The sequence below is a fragment of the Mya arenaria genome, chromosome 2, assembly GCF_026914265.1.
Source record: "Mya arenaria isolate MELC-2E11 chromosome 2, ASM2691426v1".
Classification (NCBI taxonomy): Eukaryota; Metazoa; Mollusca; class Bivalvia; order Myida; family Myidae; genus Mya; species Mya arenaria.
In genome coordinates, this window is record NC_069123.1 from 61,789,537 (window position 1) to 61,810,676 (window position 21,140).

The following is a 21,140-nucleotide window of genomic DNA, read 5'->3' on the forward strand; positions in this document are numbered from 1 at the left end:
CATGGGTTACACTCCCTGGTCACTACATCCATTGGTTATCCTTGCTGGGCCAATACTCACATGTTTGGGTCTAGGTAGGGGAGTTCCACACGGGCACAACATCCATTTGTTCTCCTCGATTAGCCCAAAACTCCCTGGACCCAATACTCCCGCATTCCCTGGAACTCATAGGTTCCACTCCCTGTTCCCTACATCAATGTGATCTACTTCCTGGGCCCTTTACTCATGGGTTCCCCTCCCAGGGTCAGACATTTATGGATTCTCGTCCCTGTGCAGTTGGTTCCCCTCCCTGTGCCCAACACTCATGGGTTCCCCTACCTGGGCCCAACACTCATAGGTTCCCCTCCCTGGGCCAAACACGCATGGGTTTCCCTCCCTGGGCCAAACACTCGTGGGTTTCCCCTCCCTGGGACCAACATGTAAGGTACCCCACCCTGGGCCAAACATTTAGAGGTTTTCCTCTTTGGTTGGGGACATTTCCGGGTTCTACTCCCTGTGCAAAACACATAGGAGTTCCCCTCCCATTGAGCTAATACTCCCGGGTTCCTCTACCTGTGCACAACACTCATGGGTTCCCTTCCCCTGACCCAACACTCATGGGCTCCCCTCCCTGGGCCCAGCACTTATGGGTTCCCCTCCCTCGGCTTAAGTATACGCAAGCTCTCAATCCGAGTTGGATTGTGTCAGGCTCGATACCTTTTTCTTACTTAATTGCATATTTCATGTAAGAAAGAGCTTTGACTTAAGATATTAAAATTCAAAGCATGTTATAAATACAATTACAAATCATACATAGAAAATGCTCATTCTTTAAAAAAGTGTAAAATGTAGTGGTACCTGTTGACTTTAATGATGAAAATTATGAGAGCTAAAGTAGATTTTGTTTCACATGCAGCTAGTTGTAATAGTTTAAGTGATGATATAAAAACTTACTGTTCGATAAAACATGCGCTGGAAAACTCAACAGCAAGATAAGTGATGTCCAGGAAATCATTCTGAATGTGTTTATTACCACTCCATGAATAAAATAGTTTGTTTAAAATACATATATAACTTCCTTGTAGTTTTGATATTGATTTCTAACTAAAGAATAATGACTGAAATATAACACCCTTTAGATGTTAGCGGTTTACGTCGCTGAAGAAGTACATATTGTATATCAACAAATTGTAAACAATTATATATAAACCCTGGTCGTATGAAGAAGTTATTTATGGTCTGCTCTTTGAATTGGAATATATGACACTTTGTGGTTCAATCACCGCTTATACAGGAATTAATTACGTAACTTACACGAGCCTTTCCCTGGGTCTGTGTTTTTGGTCGCATTTGCATTTCTGCCATGCTTCAACATAAAACCATCTCTCATTCCACTCATTACAATAGGACCAACCACCTGTATATGAAACAGGCTATTTGTTTACAAGACATTTGCTGCACATCTCTATGAAAAGTATTATAATAGAAAATTGATACTTTCGAAAACAGGAACAAAGCACGGGCAAAAACACGTACACAACGTGTACCAATTAACTGTCTTCATATCATATTTGCAAAACAATGGTGAGGAATTGATTTCGTCGTTCCAAAAACAAATATCCGTTTCACTTTGTAATAAACCTTTTCTAATCCGTGAGCGTAACGTATTAAATGGCAACAGGGGGTCGAGGTTAATACCAAATGCTGATGCCACCAAGTATTGGCAAACATCAATTACAACTCAGCAATTGTATATTCGAATGCTATATGCGGGACAGGGTGCTGCAGTAGAGGGACAGGTTGCGGCAGGAGAGGGACATTGTGCTGCAGGAGAGGGACAGGGTGCTGCAGGAGAGGGACAGCGTGCTGCAGGAGCGGGACAGAGTGCTGCAGGAGCGGGACAGGGTGCTGCAAGGGAGGGACAGGGTGCTGCAGGAGCGGGACAGGGTGCTGCAGGGCAGGGACAGTGTGCTGCAGGAGAGGGACATGGTGCTGCAGAAGAGGGACAGGGTGCTGCAGAAGAGGGACAGGGTGCTGCAGGAGAGGGACAAGTTACTGCAGAAGAGGGACAGGGTGCTGCAGGAGAGGGACAGGTTACTGCAGAAGAGGGACAGGGTGTTTCAAGGCAGGGACAGGGTGCTGCAAGAGAGGGACAAGGTGCTGCAGTAGATGGACTGGGTGCTGCATAAGAGGGACAGGGTGCTGCAAGAGTTGTACAGGGTGCTGCAAGGCAGGGACAGGGTGCTGCAGGAGCGGGACAGGGTGCTGCAGGGGAGGGACAGGGCGCTGCAGGAGAGGGACAGGGTGCTGCACGAGAGGGACAGTGTGTTTCAGAAAAGGGCCATGGTGCTGCAGGAGAGGGACAGTGTGCTACATGAGAGGGACATGGTGCTGCAGGAGAGGGCCAGGGTGCTGCAGGAGAGGGGAGGGACAGGGTGCTGCAGGAGAGGGAGAGGGATAATTCTATAAAGACAAAAGGGTGCTTACACTGGTCTCATTGAGAGCAGGTGGTCTCTTATACTGGTCTCAATGAGGGCAGGAGGTTGCTCATACTGGTCTACATGAGGGCAGCAGGGTGCTTATGCTGGTCTCCATGAGGGCAGCTGGGTGCTCATACTGGCCTCCATGTGGACAGGAGGGTGCTCATACTGGTCTCCATGAGGACAGGAGGGTGCTCATACTGGTCTCCATGAGGACAGGAGGGTGCTCATGCTGGTCTCCATGAGGACAGGAGGGTGCTCATGCTGGTCTTCATGAGGGCAGGAGGATGCTCATGCTGGTCTCCATGAGGGCAGGAGGTTGCCCATACTGGTCTACATGAGGACATGAGGGTACTCATGCAGGTCTCCATAAGATCAGGAGGGTGCTCATGCTGGTCTCCATGAGGACAGGAGGTTGCCCATACTGGTCTCCATGAGGACAGGAGGATGCTCATGCTGGTCTCCATGAAGGCAGAAGGGTGCCCATGCTCGTCTCCATTAGGACAGGAGGGTGCCCATGCTGGTCTCCATGAGGATGGGAGGGTGCCCATACTGGTCTCCATGAGGGCAGAAGGGTGCCCATACTGGTCTCAATAAGGGCAGAAGGGTGCCCATACTGGTCTCCATAAGGGCAGAAGGGTGCCCATACTGGTCTCAATAAGGGCAGAAGGGTGCCCATACTGGTCTCCATGAGGGCTGGAGGGTGCCCATACTGGTCTCCATGAGGGCAGAAGGGTGCCCATTCTGGTCTCCATAAAGGCAGAAGGGTGCCCATACAAGTCTCCATGAGGGCTGGAGGGTGCCCATACTGGTCTCCATGAGGGCAGAAGGGTGCCCATTCTGATCTCCATAAGGGCAGAAGGCTGCCCATACTGGTCTCCATAAGGGCAGGAGGCTGCCCATACTGGTCTCCATAAGGGCAGGAGGGTGCCCATTCTGGTCTCCATGAGGGCAGCAGGGTGCTTATGCTGGTCTCAATGAGGGCTGGAGGGTGCCCATACTGGTCTCCATGAGGGCAGAAGGTTGCCCATACTGGTCTACATGAGGACAGGAGGGTGCCCATACTGGTCTCCATTAGGACAGAAGGGTGCCCATACTGGTCTCCATAAGGGCAGAAGGGTGCCCATACTGGTCTCCATGAGGGCAGAAGGGTGCCCATACTGGTCTCCATGAGGGCAGAAGGGTGCCCATACAAGTCCAGATGAGGACAGAAGGGTGCCCATACTGGTCTACATGAGGGCAGAAGGTTGCCCATGCTGGTCTACATGTGGACCGGAGGTTGCCCATACTGGTCTCCATGAGGACAGGAGGATGCTCATGCTGGTCTCCATGAAGGCAGAAGGGTGCCCATGCTGGTCTCCATGAGGACAGGAGGGTGCTCATGCTGGTCTCCATGAGGATGAAAGGTTGCTAATACTGGTCTCCATGTGGGCAGAAGGGTGCCCATACTGGTCTCCATAAGGGCAGAAGGGTGCCCATACTGGTCTCCATGAGGACAGAAGGGTGCCCATACTGGTCTCCATAAGGGCAGAAGGGTGCCCATACTGGTCTCCATGAGGACAGAAGGGTGCCCATACTGGTCTCCATAAGGGCAGAAGGGTGCCCATACTGGTCTCCATGAGGGCAGAAGGTTGCCCATACTGGTCTCCATAAGGGCAGAAGGGTGCCCATACTGGTCTCCATGAGGACAGAAGGGTGCCCATACTGGTCTCCATAAGGGCAGAAGGGTGCCAATACTGGTCTCCATGAGGGCAGAAGGTTGCCCATACTAGTCTACATGAGGACAGAAGGGTGCCCATTCTGATCTCCATAAGGGCAGAAGGGTGCCCATTCTGGTCTCCATGAGCGCAGAAGGGTGCCCATACTGGTCTCCATGAGCGCAGAAGGGTGCCCATACTGGTCTCCATGAGCGCATGAGAGCCCATGGTGCAGCACCCTTCCATATCTCTTAAGCTCAAACCCTAATTACACATATTTAGTGTATATGTACCAGTGAGTGTTGATAGTGAAACTTATGTGCTACTAGAAAATAATGTTAAACTGTATATATCTTTTATTGGACAGGGATTCAAATAAAACAATAGTGTAGAAAAATACTGCATGGTTCTAAAATACAACATAATTTTATCAATATCAATATTTTGATTAACCGAGGACGACTTAAATTATGGTAACAAGTGTACAATTATGGGATTTTGGATGCCTGGCCTGGTTACCCCACAGTGTTTGGGTATTATTTGAAGGGGTCAAAGTAAAACTGGTTAACAATCCTGATAATAATAATAGTAACGACCAGATTTTTGGCCTTGAAAGATTGCCAAATAGGATATCTCACTTGCATTTTCAGTTAAAATAAAGAACAAAAAATGAATACAAACTTCAATACCCGAATTTCTGTAATGTTTTTAGTCAACTATTTAATGCATAAGAAACCAGCAAGTAATAAAAACTAAATGATATGGGGTCAGCAGGCAGCAACATTTAACATTACTGCAAATGGCATGATGAACCAAAGGTCTTATTTGAACATGGAATACATCATTTATTCAATGGCCAGAAATACTCTGTATGTATGCAGACTTACAATGTAGGTTAAAGTGACACTCTTATTCAAAATCAATACATACACATGTATAACAATCATCAATTTTGACTGATAAACCTTCAAGTACTTACTAAATAATGCATTTATGGAAAATATTAATTAATACTAAGAAGATTGTAAACGTGTATTTAATAGCAGAAAACTCAAAAATATTAAATGATTGGTGAATGGTAAAAGATTTACTGTGATCTACTATAGTCTCATAAGGTAGAAATACCGTGTTTTATGCTCATTTCTTTCAAATTAAACTTGGTATCCTTCATAAAAACCATTATTTCGACATTTATTAATCCTTTTTGGAATATTAAAACAATATAATTAATTGTGGTATATCTTATTTGGGAATAAGAGTGCACCTTTAAAAAGATCAAGATATAAGTCATTACATCATTACTTAGTTTCAACTATCAGTTATGTTAAGAACCAAATTTAGTGCATCATGACAGAACCTCAGCTAATGTTGATGTGGTAGAATCATCGTATTACTAACAGACTGGAAAACCACTAGTGAACAGGATTCAAGGTAGACCCTTTATTGCATGATTGTGATATGTGTGGTACAGTCATTCAATACAAATACAAATACAACTGACTCCTCCTTTTACTTAAACTTTGTAAAACGGTCTACTTGTCACCAATGTAAACTAACAATAGTCACTGAACATACATGTACATTTGAAGCCAGTCTTAGAGACTGAAAGTAAATAAAGAAAAATAATCAAAACATGGAGGTAAATGTAAAGGATGTAAAAACTAATTCACTACCACCGTTTAATAAATTGTATGAGATTCCTAGGGCTGTATTACAGATGCATCTTAAAGGAAATTTGTACCTTTTCCTTGTTTAGTTCCAAAAGAAGAAAGCGTTATGCTTGTTTAGTTCCAAAAGAAGAAAGCGTTATGCTTGTTTAGTTCCAAAAGAAGAAAGCGTTATGCTTAATGTTGATTCAAGATTTAAAATATGGGCACTTTAGTTTTGAAGAAAAGAAAACATCCTTTTAATAAAGCAGTAGTGGATTTAAAGGGACTGGATACCAGATGATATAATTTCTAGAAAAAAATGTCAAAAAACTTACATTAAATTGATATTGTTTAGTACAAGGCATTGAATTTCACTGATAATAACATTCCTCATGAAAAATGTATCTTTTGCAGATTTTGCGTATTTCTCCAATTTGAAATGAACTGGGTTTGCCTTATAGTAAATTTAAAAAAAAGCGTCGTTATATGTATTTGTACTAATCATGTGACTTTAACAAGCTAATTTAAATATACACACTATAAACTTGGAAACCATTATGCGCTATTTTTAAATGTGTCTCAGCTGAGACAGCAACAAAATATTCTTTTTATCGTGTATTATATTATGGCATTTACACTACCTTGTATTGATAATTCTAGGTTTCTTTGAGGACATACTGTTTTTGGGACCATCTTGTGTCTAGTCCCTTCAAGAAATATAATTATTCAAAAGCTTTAAAATGATCTTATGATGCTTGTGCAATACAGCCCATGGTCTGCAACAAAAACCTGGAGATTGTCAAACATTCAATACTTTCTTTTTCTCTTGATGTTCTTTATATTCAAGCCTTTTCCATACCATCCAGGGACAGAGAGACACCTCATCAGTTTCCTTTTCTTCCCAGAACTTTGACCATCAAGAGAGGAGTCCAGACTGTCCTCAGATTTAGATGGTGTAAGTTCCAGATCACTACAACTAGCGCTGGTTCCCACAGTGTGGGAATGAGATCGAAGCTGTCGGGAACCAGGGCTTACACTGTTACTTCCTTCTTGTCTGTCATCATAGATGTCTGAATGAGAATGTGATCTGAATGGTTTGTGAGCTGCAGCTTGTTCACTTGACTCATGAGATTCATTTACAGCTGTTTTGCTTGTTCTTGTTTTCACTTTTTCTTGTTTGCTTCGAGTCTTTGGTCCGCGGATATTCAATCTGTTATTAGCTACATAAGTTACAGGTCTATTTCTGATTTTCTCACTTGGCTCATCTTCCCATAGTGAGAACTTTGCCTTTGGACCAGCCTGAAATGGTTCAGCAAAAGCAGTTTGTATTTTTATCACTGGCTTTGAGACTGCGGTGGTTTTAGAACTAGCGCTTGCAGTACGTTCACATGGCTCATTTGTCACAGCTGTAAGGAGCGAAATTGGCAAGCGATTATCCTGAGAAAGTGGATTTTGAATAGAGGTAGAATGTAAGGATTTAACTTTCTTTTGTTTGAACAAGTCTGTACCCTGTTTGTATGCAATGTTATCTGGACTAGAAACAGTTGCACTAGCGACACGCCCAACCTTCTTGGGTCTCTCCCTGCTCCCCACTCTGGAGGCAGTCTCACTCTCCGCCCTGAAGGCAGTGTTAGGTACCTGTCCTGGGACTGTGGCAAGAATAGGGCCATTCCTAGACTTAAGCTGCTGACAATTTTGGCATTTGCGCTTGACAACACCGTAGTTCTTAAGGAACCTACAAGACTCACATGTTAACATTGTGTTGATTAGTTCTGTAACCCCGGGCAGGCTTGTAGGAGACACTGGAGTATCTTGTTGGAGAATTGAGGTAATACTGAAGTCAGTTTTGTTTGGGGATTTTTGCTGTCCGCTACCTGAAGGAGATAATGGATGTGTTTGCAGAGAGTTCAAGTTAAGTTTGTTTTGGCACTCTGTCAGGTGTTTGGTCTCTGACATGAGCTCACCATGCTTTCTTGCTAAAGCAACATCTAGGTCCTTTATCTGCTGGGCATGCTTCTGTGTGATCTCAATGAGGTGGGCATTCTGCTGAGCTAGCAGAATCTGTTGCTGATACACAAACAGTTTCATCAACCCTTCTTTCTTTGAAGCTCCATCTACGGCTCGAGACAGATGTTGTTCCTGGAGAAGGAAATGTTGGTGAAGTCGCATCTGCTCATCTTGGTGTTTTCTCTTGATCGCATTGTCCAGTTCAACAAATTCTTGCTGGACCAGACACCTTTGTTCTTGAATGACTCTTTGTTCCTGTTGAATGTGTTTGATGCTACCCTTTATTCTTTCTACATCATATCTCCAGTCATGAGCAGTTCCTTCTGGGCTCCTTAAAAGAGGTGATAAAAGTTTTGGTGGAAGTATACTCACCATACCTTTTTGATATGCCATAGCTTGATTTACAGAAACAAAACCAATAGAAGATTCAGTTTCGATGTGGTTGATACCCTTTGGACTTATAGTGCATTCAACCTCTCTATGTCTTTTTGTTTTTTGCTCAGTTACTTCTTGGTGCTTCAGTACCTTTTGCTTCTCTTTCAAGACATTCAGCTGTTCCTTCAACCTGTGCAGGTAAGCCACTTTATCATCATATGAGGCAGGTCCTGGATCAAATGGCCCAGGGAGATGGGGCCCTGTGATCACAGTCTTACTTACACTGTCAACAGACCCAATATCCTCATGGATTCTCGTTATTGTTGCATCAACAGAAGACGTGGAGCTTCCTGCTGCACAGTTTGCATAAACTTCATTTATTTTTGCATTTACAAGCTTTGTTTGCATAGCAATCTTTGCGGCATTGCATATCCTCTCAGACTTTGATAAATTCATTTCAGCGCTAGTCTTCACAAGACCAACACTCAGCATCTCATCATCATCATCATCATCATCTTCACCATTGATTTTGTCACTTTTCTTAAAATCATCTTCAGTGTTTACTCTTCTCCTACTCCTCCTGTGCCACTTCACATCTGCGTCATCCTTCCCCTGCCAGTCACTATCACCCATCTCCTCCATATCAAGCTCCTCATTGCCACTCTCCGTCCCCGAAGAGCTTGCCGAGCTTCTGGAAGAGTCGGAGGGAGTGGGAGTCCGGGAAATTCCATCAAGGGGCCCTGGGGTTGGACTGGTGGATGGATGTTCTAGAATCTTTTTGGAGGTTGAATCAATCTCATCTTTGGAGAGTTTAGTGGCAATTTGGAAGAGTGGATCTGACAACCTGGAAAGATATTAATTTACAAAGTATTACTTGACCATTTTGTTTTTGTTAACAATTCAATAAAAAAGAACTGTTGTAGTTGCTTCTGATATGCCATTCAAAATCATTATCTATATGAAGATATACAATTCACTTACTAATTAATCATAACAGACCTCCCTATCATATAATCATGATTATTTTTTTTACTCTGTGCAAATATGGAAAGTTTGAAATAAATATCTTGAATGGTTTTTAAATTTTTAACAAAACTATAAACAAAGTCATTACTTTAAAGTATACAAAGGGCCATAAACTTGACATCATTTTAGAATAAGTTGCATAGCTTATCTTAAAAGAGCACATTATTCCTTTCAGGAAGGGTAATTAAGGGCCATAACTGTTTACTTGCTATGTGCAGCTGCAAATAAGAACCCAGGTACACAAGTTCATCATCTCAACAACAGTCACCTTAGGTCTCAAGACTATAGGTCAAATAGTTTTGGAGTTTTTAATCACACAAATTCGCATAATACTAACAGACTGACGCAGGCATGGAGGGATGCAACGACGGACAAAGGCAAATCATATCCCCGCAAAAGAGTTGTCACATTTAAATTACAAGATTAACTTTACAGTTAGTTTAGCAACTTAAAGTTATTTAACTCTCAAAACTTTACATCTAAATTCCACATACCTGTCATACTTGGGCACCTCATATTCCAGTGCTTGCATAACTTGATGCATCACAACATCACATCTCCCTGCAATTGACAAGAACATGAAGCTGAACAGAGAAGAAGTTCTAAGGACATGCTCATGTTTTTTATCAAAAATTAGTTTTCCCGAAAATGCATCTGAAAACTTTTATTTTTATCATTAGTTTACCCTATAATATTGAAATTGCAGAAAACAAAAACAACTACAGTATGACGAAGTATTTTTGTTTTAGTGGGGTGCAAACCCACGCCAGTAAAGTCCAGAAATTTTTTGAAAACCAATGCCTTCACCACTAGGCCACCAGGACTTGTACAAAAGCAAAGGATATTTTGACCTTTTAAATAATGTCAATCAACCAATTACGCAACAACTCAGACTGATAAAGTGAACATTAGTTATTAACGCTTATGAAAATTGTGGCCCTCAAAGACGATATTTGAGAAATTACAATCACAGCCTGTTTGCTTGATATTCCAGGGACCGGCTAAAATAGTTCGAGCCTCGCAAATATCGAGCCAAGCCGTACTGAATGCGTATTTTTCTCTGATACGTTAAATATGTCAAGTTATTTAACTATGTTATCTCCGCTAGAGTATAGTTTTTATTTGACATAGTTCCCACAACAACGTCATACTGTTCAAAACATAACACATATAATACTATGACAATGCCATGTTTTTTTCTGATTTTTTTTATGCAATTTGAAAGCATATTCTACTTAATGCAGAAGTTGTCTGCATTTTACTATTTAGATTTACGTCCACCCTCAATAGTCATTATGGCCTCTTTCTTATTTATGTAGCTTTTTACAGTAAGCTTTCTATTTGTCCCCTTAGTTCCTATATATAAAGGCAGAAACCTTTGTGGTTGCCGATTCATGTGAAAGAGGCCTTCTCAAAATGCATTGAGATTTATATATGTAATATAATAATTTTGATGAATTATACTGGTGCCAATTAAAGACAGAAATATAAATGATGGTATGTTTGCTCAAATTGTTAAGCCAGTTTCATAATTATGATACCAATCAAGAAAATCTAATTAATTAGTGCCTTTTGCGAAAATGAGCCATGCAAACAAATCAAGGTGCAAAATTCCTATCGAGGACCACGAAAATGACATCGAGCCAAGCAAACAAGTGTGAAATTCTTACTAGGGACCACGAAATTGACATTGAGCTTGGAGAAATATTGTATCAAAATTTGCTAAAAGGGTCCCAGCTTTTGGTATTTTAGTTTTAACACTTCAAATGATATGCCACACTTTATTTTGTCATAGAAATATGAGTGCATTTAAAACAAGAGGGTCATGATGGCCCTAAAACGCTCACCTAAGCAAAGGGCCACAACTCTGTGATAAAGCATTATTAAAAATGTTGCAATTTAAACATATCTATACTGATGCCTAGTTTTATATTTGTATCATGCAATGAAGCTACCTGTAAAGTTTCATTGAATTTGGCCTGGTAGTTTCAGAGATTTTTCTTAAAGCAAAACAGTAAGTCAGCCATTTTGTTGTTGTTGATCAAACTCAATGCCTCGTTGTATTTTTGTAGAGGGTCATGTAATGAAGCTTCCTGTAAAGTTTCAGTGAATTTGGCCTGGTAGTTTTAGAGGAGATGTTTTATAAGCAAAACTGGAAGTTGGCCAGATTGTTGTTGTTGTTGATCAATCGCAACCCCTTGTTGTATTTTTGTAGAAGGTTATCCAAGGAAGCTTCCTGTAAAGTTTCATTGAATTTGGACTGGTAGTTTTAGAGGAGATGTTTTTTTTTTAAAGCAAAACAGGAAGTTGGCCATTTTGTTGTTGTTGTTGTTATTGTTTATCAATTGTGACCCCTTGTTGTATTTTTGTAAGGGGTCACCCAAGGAAGCTTCCTGTACATTAAATTTGGAGTGGTAGTATCAGAGGAGATGTTTTTTTAAAGAAAAACAGGATGTCGGCCATTTTGTTGTTGTTGTTGATCAATTGTGACCGCTTGTTGTATTTTTGTAGAGGGTCACCCAAGGCAGCTTCCTGTAAAGTTTCATTGAATTTGGACTGTTGGTTTTAGAGGAGATGTTTTTTTAAAGCAAAACAGAAGGTCTGCCATTTTGTTGTTGTTGTTGTTGTTGTTACTGATCATTCGTGACCCCTTGTTGTATTTTTGTAGAGGGTCACCCAAGGCAGCTTTCTGTAAAGTTTCATTGAATTTGGAGTGGTAGTTTCCGAGGAGATGTTTTTTAAAAGCAAAACAGGAAGTCAGCCATTTTGTTGTTGTTGCTGTTGTTGTTGTAATTGATCAATCGTGATTCCTTGTTGTATTTTTGTAGAGGGTCACCCAAGGAAGCTTCATGTAAAGTTTCATTCAATTTGGACAGGTGGTTTTAGAGGAGATGCTTTTTAAAGCAAAACAGGAAGTCAGCCATTTTATTGTTGATGTTGTTAATCAATCGTGACCTCTTGTTGTATTTTTGTAGAGGACACCCAAGGAAGCTTACAGTGAAGTTTCATTGAATTTGGCCAGGTAGTTTCAGAGGAGATGTTTTTTAAGCAATTGTTGACGGACAGACGGACGGACGGACAGATGGACGGATGATGGACAAAGACCGATCACAATAGCTCACCTTGAGCACTTCGTGCTCTTGTGAGCTATAAACAACAAGATTGAGTCCCTTTCAACACAAATTGCATTTACATCAGAACCAATCCTGCAAATATCCTTACAACATAAAATATCACATAATCATACTTTTTTGGCTTCTTATCTTAACAATTGATTGATACTAAATCAAATTATGACTGCCTTCAATAGGTAGCTACTTTGTTTAACAAAGAATATATTTAATACAAGTCCACATGCATTTTTTCCAGGGTTATCATGTGACTAACAAATCTCTGGCTCTCCATTTGATCAATAGTCATGAGTATGTATATCAGGGTGGTCTGGCATCATACATGTACATAATACTGACCGTTGATTTTGATGGTGGCCTGGTCATCCTTGGGTGTCCATTGAAGGTTTACGATGACCAGCTTGGGCCGCTGGTGTCTGGTCTTCTCTGGACACCACAGGCAAGCATACTTCTTAAGAATCTGAAGAAATCACGTTTAACTGTATAAAACAAATAAGCTAGTTCACTGATAGCTCCTTTAAGGAATCTGATCCACAGGCTAAAGTTGTCACATGAGTGATGTATACCGCCAAATGTTCGCTGTACTCAAAAATGACAAACTATTTCTAAGAAACAAGGCTACAACTCCTCATTTCCGCATTTTCACTTAGCATGCTTAACCAAAGTATGCTGTTTTAATTAAAATCCATCAAGTAAATCAGGAGTTCCACTACTGCTGAGAAAAGTAACAAAGGGCAAAAAATCTGTCATTAGATGAAAAAGAGCTATGCTGCTTCTTGTACACTTCACCACCTCTTATTGTGCTTTACCGTTGTATGAAATTCACCAAGACCAGTACAATACTGTGACTATTTCTGAAAAAACAAATACTTATCAGTTAAAACTTTAACCAAAATCTCACCTTGAGACTTGTCCCCAGACACAGGATGACATCACTCCTGTTGGCTGCTTTCACTGCCTCCTTCCATCGGTAAGGAGACTTAATCCCACCTTTCTCCCCAAAATGTACGATCGTGTCCCGAAGTTCTCCTCCACATTTGTGGCATTTACGACCCGTTCTGTGACGTCGCACACCCGTACTCTCAGTGGTATCAAACAGCCGAAAGTACTCCCGATGAGGCTTACAGCTATGGCAAATCTGCAGGTATCATGGCAGGATTATTACAGTTGGTGTGGTTGGATTTTCACCATAACATCATCAAAATAACAAATCAATCAACACAATTTATTTGGCTTTTTCTTATCTGTATCTACTATTGATACACATATTATTTTGACGTTCCACCAAGGTCTGAGAAAAAAGAATTATTAAAAGTGATATATAGTCTGAGTAGTGGAGGAGCTATTGACCCAACAATGCTATGGACAAAAACAATTTCCCTAATTACTTTTTCTGATCGATAATATTTAACCTATATTATAAAGATTGTCAGCACAAATAGGTCACCACATAGTGCTTTCAATTGGGCCGAGATCCAATGTTTTGACGCACATAAATTGTAAATTACCCAAAATTGTAGTAAGATAAACCTTGTCTCAGATTTATTTCTGTACAAGCGTCAGACATCCGGAATCTTATTAGATCAGCAGTGTCACGGCCATGTGCTCAATGTTTGTTTATTCAATGTAAGTATATATAACACATGTCAAGTGCAATTAACACCGAAAATGACAAGTAATTATAGGTCTTGATTGGACCGATTACGGTAACATCTTCAGTTAGCTGCAGTCATAGATAAACTTTTTAATAAAAAGCAGAAAAAATATACATTGTTTGTAGCACATGGTGTAAAATATGAGGGGAACAGGTGCATGTTCCCTCCAGTCAATTATGAACGTAAAAGGCATAAACCATCAACAGTTTTCAGTGAAGTTCTTATTACCTAACAATTTGGACTGCTTTGCCATTTATTAAAAAATACAATGTAGGATGATAGGCAATCTAAACAATGAATGTTTTTGTTTAATTCCAGCAATTTCTAGCCTTAAAGTGAAACTGAACGTAAGAACTTTGGTTCAAATTGGATTTTGATAAGGATACATTGGTTTACAGAACAAATAGTACATGCAGAATTCCTGTTTAACTCAAACATTCTTTACTTTTTTATATGTTCATCAGAATGAAACTCACTTTTCCTAGGTTTGACCCTGTGAATGTTATAACCGCCATGTAATTAGGAAGTTTAGAAGACAACAAGGTATTCTATTGCATTTTTAATGATCATTATTTGTTCTGTTTGAAATTGTAAAAAAAAAAAAAAAAATGCTTTAAAAACTATGAAATTAGTATACATATGTGGTATCTTTTGGCAGATGAGAAATATATAACTTATGAAAAAAGATCACGGATCTAGAAAAATAGACTATTACTCATGAAAATCAGATATTGACTGTTGCAAAACAGCTAGGCAATGGTGATGTATTATTCCATTATACCATATCGAACCAAAGAGAAATAAGTATTAATGTAATACCTCGATGAACATGTTTCCATGGACCTCGGAGAGCACCTGTCTGGGCAACCCACTTCGCACATGAAGACCGTCACAGTTCTGAGACACCACATGCTTCACCTGTAGACACAAGGGAGTAACAATTGTTTTGAGAAATGTACAACATGACTAACCTGTATAATGTATACACAAGTGTGAAACAACTGAAGTGAGAAATGTACAACGAGACTCACCTGTATACACAGGTGGGAGATAATTGCAGAGAGAAATGTACAACGAGACTCACCTGTATACACAGGTGTGAAACAACTGCAGAGAGAAATGTACAACGAGACTCACCTGTATACACAGGTGTGAAACAACTGCAGTGAGAAATGTACAACAAGACTCACCTGTTTACACAGGTGGGAGATAATTGCAGTAAGAAATGTACAAAGAGACTCACCTGTATACACAGGCGGGAGATAATTGCAGTAAGAAATGTACAAAGAGACTCACCTGTATACACAGGCGGGAGATAATTGCAGTAAGAAATGTACAACGAGACTCACCTGTATACACAGGCGGGAGATAATTGCAGTAAGAAATGTACAAAGAGACTCACCTGTATACACAGGTGGGAGATAATTGCAGTAAGAATGTACAACCAGACTCACCTGTATACACAGGCGGGAGATAATTGCAACGAGACTCACCTGTATACACAGGTGGGAGATAATTGCAGTAGGACAAGTTAATTATAAGACTTAATATAGCTATTCAATTCTTTCAGCATAATTCATCTTATTTGTGATTACTGTTCTCTATTTCGCATTTTTATCAAAGTCACTTTACTACGCCCTTAAAACAGACATCATAGTTACAAAGGTAGATAACGAGGATAAGAAGTTCAGCTCTACACAAATGAACAGTAAAAGAATGGTTAATCTATCTTACATGTCCCTGTTTGTGCAGCTGGGTAATACACATGTGGGTTAGTGTTGGCTCAGCATCGCTTAGGTCCTGTGGGCTACAAATAACACATATTCTCTGTATTTATATAAAACAATTGCTGAAATCATTACAGTAAAAAACACCCAAAGCAGTTCTGATAATAACTGAATACAAAGTATATACACATTAGAGTATCATTTCAAATATTCATCTATTACTTCAAATTTAGAAAATGTAAGATTTTGCAGTTTGTATCACAAATCTAGCTTTATGTCAAAAAAGTATATATTGTGTTGAATATTGTGATTATTTTGTTAACCCGACTAGCAAACATATCTTATGAGGTTGCTCAACTTACTCTATTGACTTCCTTCATTTCGATAGGTTCTATACACCTTGTGCATGTACAACTTACCCCGGTACTCTACTGACCTCCCTCATTTCTATAGGTTCCATACACCTTGTGCATAAACAACTTACTCTTATTGACTCCCCTTGTTTCAACATGGTCCATACACTTTGTGCATGTCATTCTTACTCTTATCGACTCCCCTTGTTTCAACATGGTCCATACACTTTGTGCATGTCATACTTACTCTATCGACTCCCCTTGTTTCAACATGGTCCATACACTTTGTGCATGTCATACTTACTCTATCGACTCCCCTTGTTTCAACATGGTCCATACACTTTGTGCATGTCATTCTTACTCTTATCGACTCCCCTTTTTTCAACATGGTCCATACACTTTGTGCATGTCATTCTTACTCTATCGACTCCCCTTATTTCAACATGGTCCATACACTTTGTGCATGTCATACTTACTCTATCGACTCCCCTTGTTTCAACATGGTCCATACACTTTGTGCATGTACAACTTACTCTATCGACTCCCCTTGTTTCAACATGGTCCATCCACTTTGTGCATGTCATACTTACTCTACTGACTTCCCTCATTTCAACATGGTCCATACACTTTGTGCATGTCATACTTACTCTATTGACTTCCCACATTTTAATATGTTCTATATAATAATACACCTAGTGCATGTTAGACTTACTTTATTGATTTCCCTCATTTCAATATGTTCTATACAAAAATACACCTAGTGCATTTCAGACTTACTCTATCGACTCCCCTCGTTTCAACAAGGTCCATACACTTTGTGCATGTCATACTTACTCTACTGACTTCCCTCATTTCAATATATGTTCTATACACTTTGTGCATGTCATACTTACTCTATCGACTCCCCTCATTTCAACATGGTCCATACACTTTGTGCATGTCATACTTACTCTACTGACTTCCATCATTTCAACATGGTCCATCCACTTTGTGCATGTCATACTGACTCTACTGACTTCCCCCATTTCAACATGGTCCATACACTTTGTGCACGTCATACTGACTCTACTGACTTCCCTCATTTCAACATGGTCCATCCACTTTGTGCATGTCATACTTACTCTACTGACTTCCCTCATTTCAACATGGTCCATACACTTTGTGCATGTCATACTTACTCTATTGACTTCCCACATTTCAACATGGTCCATACACTTTGTGCATGTCATACTTACTCTACTGACTTCCCTCATTTCAACATGGTCCATACACTTTGTGCATGTCATACTTACTCTACTGACTTCCCTCATTTCAACATGGTCCATACACTTTGTGCATGTCATACTTACTCTACTGACTTCCCTCATTTCAACATGGTCCATACACTTTGTGCATGTCATACTTACTCTATCGACTCCCCTTGTTTCAACATGGTCCATACACTTTGTGCATGTCATACTTACTCTACTGACTTCCCTCATTTCAACATGGTCCATACACTTTGTGCATGTCATACTTACTCTATTGACTTCCCACATTTTAATATGTTCTATATAATAATACACCTAGTGCATGTTAGACTTACTTTATTGATTTCCCTCATTTCAATATGTTCTATACAAAAATACACCTAGTGCATTTCAGACTTACTCTATCGACTCCCCTCGTTTCAACAAGGTCCATACACTTTGTGCATGTCATACTTACTCTACTGACTTCCCTCATTTCAATATATGTTCTATACACTTTGTGCATGTCATACTTACTCTATCGACTCCCCTCATTTCAACATGGTCCATACACTTTGTGCATGTCATACTTACTCTACTGACTTCCATTATTTCAACATGGTCCATCCACTTTGTGCATGTCATACTGACTCTACTGACTTCCCCCATTTCAACATGGTCCATACACTTTGTGCACGTCATACTGACTCTACTGACTTCCCTCATTTCAACATGGTCCATCCACTTTGTGCATGTCATACTTACTCTACTGACTTCCCTCATTTCAACATGGTCCATACACTTTGTGCATGTCATACTTACTCTATTGACTTCCCACATTTCAACATGGTCCATACACTTTGTGCATGTCATACTTACTCTACTGACTTCCCTCATTTCAACATGGTCCATACACTTTGTGCATGTCATTCTTACTCTACTGACTTCCCTCATTTCAACATGGTCCATACACTTTGTGCATGTCATACTTACTCTACTGACTTCCCTCATTTCAATATGTTCTATATAATAATACACCTAGTGCATGTTAGACTTACTTTATTGATTTCCCTCATTTCAATATGTTCTATATAATAATACACCTAGTGCATGTTAGACTTACTTTATTGATTTCCCTCATTTCAATATGTTCTATACAAAAATACACCTAGTGCATTTCAGACTTACTCTATCGACTCCCCTCGTTTCAACAGGGTCCATACACCTTGTGGTCCACGGTAGTCAGGTATTGAAGCAGCCTGAAAAATCAATATAGGAACTAAAAAACAGTATGTCTCCCTAAAGTTGAATTGGAAATATTTTACAGAGAACATAAATACCCATTCTGACAACAAGCTTTCAGATCACGAGAAAGAGATTGATAGATTACAATGATGAATCACATTTCTTCATACATCCATAAAAAAAATGTTAGTTTTTGGAAGGATTTGAACAAATGAAGAATGTTTACCATTATTTTACTGAAAGGGATTCTATATGGCAAACGGCTATGAATCAACACATGATGATGTTACTTAACAAAAGTCAATAATTCAAACGTTAAGGCCACTAGCTGAAATTCCACTTATAATGTTGTGGGTGTTTCACTATTTGCTGATATATCTGCAGTAAGGTTTGGATAACATACCGTGCTGATGCCAGCTCCTGTGTAGATGACGGTCTTCTTGGACTTGCGGAGAATGTCTGCCAGCTGTTCACACTTCTGCTGGAGTGCATCATCACTGTCCTCAGTCTGGGGGAGACACAACATAATTACTGACTTATATTCTCCAATAAATATTGATTAAGTTAATAAATATTGACTCTTGGCACATTTCTTACAAGCTACATTTCATCAAAATAACAATAGCTAAAAGTACTTAAATCTTTGCTAACACAGATTTAATCATTACAGAGAAAAACACCTGCAAGTCAACCACATAATCATTATTAGGACTGATTCATAGACAACATGATTGCCAACCTCTTGACTCCTCTGTTCACTGATCTGTCTACGCTCCCTGTTCTTGCGAATCCTCTTTACGATGTCCTGGTGTTTTTCTAGATGTTCCAGCTCTGATACAGTCCTTTCATGTTCATGCTTCTTCAATATTCTTGAAACCTTAAGAAAAGAAATTCATGTTACTAAGCCATACACATTACATGCATATAGAAACCTATGATGAGGATGCCATCTTAACAATAATTGTTCAGAATTGTATTAAAAAAAATAAGTAACATAATAACAGCCGGGTACTTTTTATGTTTAACTTAAATTTTGTCCAAGTGGAATGTCAGTTATCTTTTAACGATGGAAAAACGATCAAAGTGACTGTAAGACAGAATGGTTAAAATGTCATGTCTAGGATATTGTACTATACCCCGGTACATTGAACTATACTCCGGTACATTGTACTATACTCCGATACATTGTATCATTTTTTATCTATGCCTATTAAATGTAACAAATACTCAAGTCACAAGATTGTAATGATCTGTGACAGGGCAGCATGCAGGGGCTGGTCAGGAGTTTGTGTTAGAGGGTGCACGCTATTAGGGCGTAACTAAGAAAGTACGCTCTTACCAAAATAATACAAACAATACATGATTGAAATGGGAACACTGGGGCTTTGTGTCATTTCGCAGGACAGATTTAGCTTATTTTGTCTTAGCCACAATAATGCGCGTATAGGGAACTTTTTTTAACATTTGGATATTCATGTTGTTCCCTAAATGCCACAAGTCGACTGATTCATACCAAGTAAAATATATTCTTCAACTGTAACTCCACAAAATTTAACACTGCATTGTTAAATAAAAACACAAAAGATACACAAATTATTAAATAAATTATTTTTAGCCAATAACATTCTCTTATTACACTTAAGTGTATTATGAAACACAAATTCAGATCGATCTGTCAATAAAGCCATTTTTTAACTATCTAGCAGGTGCCCATTATCTTTCCGCTCAATATACTTTTTAGCGCTGGGACCTGTCATTCTTGGCTAGGAAAACAACAAGTGGGATATGGAGGCATAGAGTCGCCAAAACAAAAATCGTCAAAGACTCTGAAGCGGCTGTTTATATGGACTAATTTTGTTTGAACTAGTGCATTCAAGACCATTATTTTCATATTGTTTTTCAAATATTGATATAAAAATCTAAACTTGAACACTTTTAGAGGGGTCGCGTGCCGGTTGTTCCCCCATCCAAATCTGCTCGTGGCATGTTTTGATCAAAGGTCCAACGTTACATGTGGTTGAACATTGTTTAGCTTTTAGACAGGTTCTTTATTCACCAAATAACTGTTCGTTATAATTTCAAATTGCAATTACTTCCTTTATAGTCAACCGATTTTAAGAAATTTGTTCACCAATTAATCGGAATAATAAGTAGAATAAACATACTTCAATTGAATTGCTGCATTTTCCTATGAATGATTCAATGGTCACTCTTTATCTGTTCATCGAAACATTCCAATGTCCGAAATTAGTGATAAACAAAGCAAATGAATTTGCGTCACCACTTTAATTATCTATTGCAATACCTTTCTGGAGTTGTTCTTTGATTCTTGTTTCAATAAATACTCTGACAGATATAATAATTTCTTCGCTTTTCGAGCTGATACAGGAGATTTTTGGTTCGCAAGTTCGGACCTATCATTGTCCGACATTTTGTGTGAAAGGTCGCTTGCATAATTACAAAATGAATATTACTTTTTCATGATAAAATTAGAGATCTTCTTTTGATACGTACACACTAAAATAAACATTACTCATCTCAAAATAGAAATATGAAAATTAATTATTTTTTCACGATAATTGATTTT

The 21,140-nt window shown here is 39.4% G+C and overlaps 2 protein-coding genes across 2 annotated transcripts in view; both read right to left on the reverse strand.

Moving 5' to 3' along the window:
• The window catches only part of LOC128203318 (uncharacterized), a 54,074-nt gene extending 52,947 nt beyond the window's left edge, over positions 1–1,127 (reverse strand). Inside the window, exon 1 of the mRNA XM_052904695.1 lies at positions 934–1,127. Within this exon, the coding sequence (XP_052760655.1) occupies positions 934–994 (61 nt within the window). The 5' untranslated portion in view covers positions 995–1,127. The remainder of the gene's footprint in view (positions 1–933) is intronic.
• Positions 1,128–5,581: 4,454 nt separating this feature from the next.
• On the reverse strand, positions 5,582–20,990 carry LOC128224107 (uncharacterized). The gene is made up of 10 exons (XM_052933785.1): positions 20,859–20,990; positions 19,293–19,430; positions 18,957–19,061; positions 18,497–18,567; positions 15,734–15,806; positions 14,819–14,917; positions 13,246–13,482; positions 12,684–12,804; positions 9,708–9,774; positions 5,582–9,031 (listed from the first exon to the last, which is right to left on the reverse strand). Exons 1-10 carry the CDS (start codon positions 20,982–20,984, stop codon positions 6,613–6,615), a joined length of 3,456 nt encoding a protein of 1,151 aa, XP_052789745.1. The 5' UTR covers positions 20,985–20,990; the 3' UTR covers positions 5,582–6,612.
• Between the last annotated feature and the right edge of the window lie 150 nt (positions 20,991–21,140).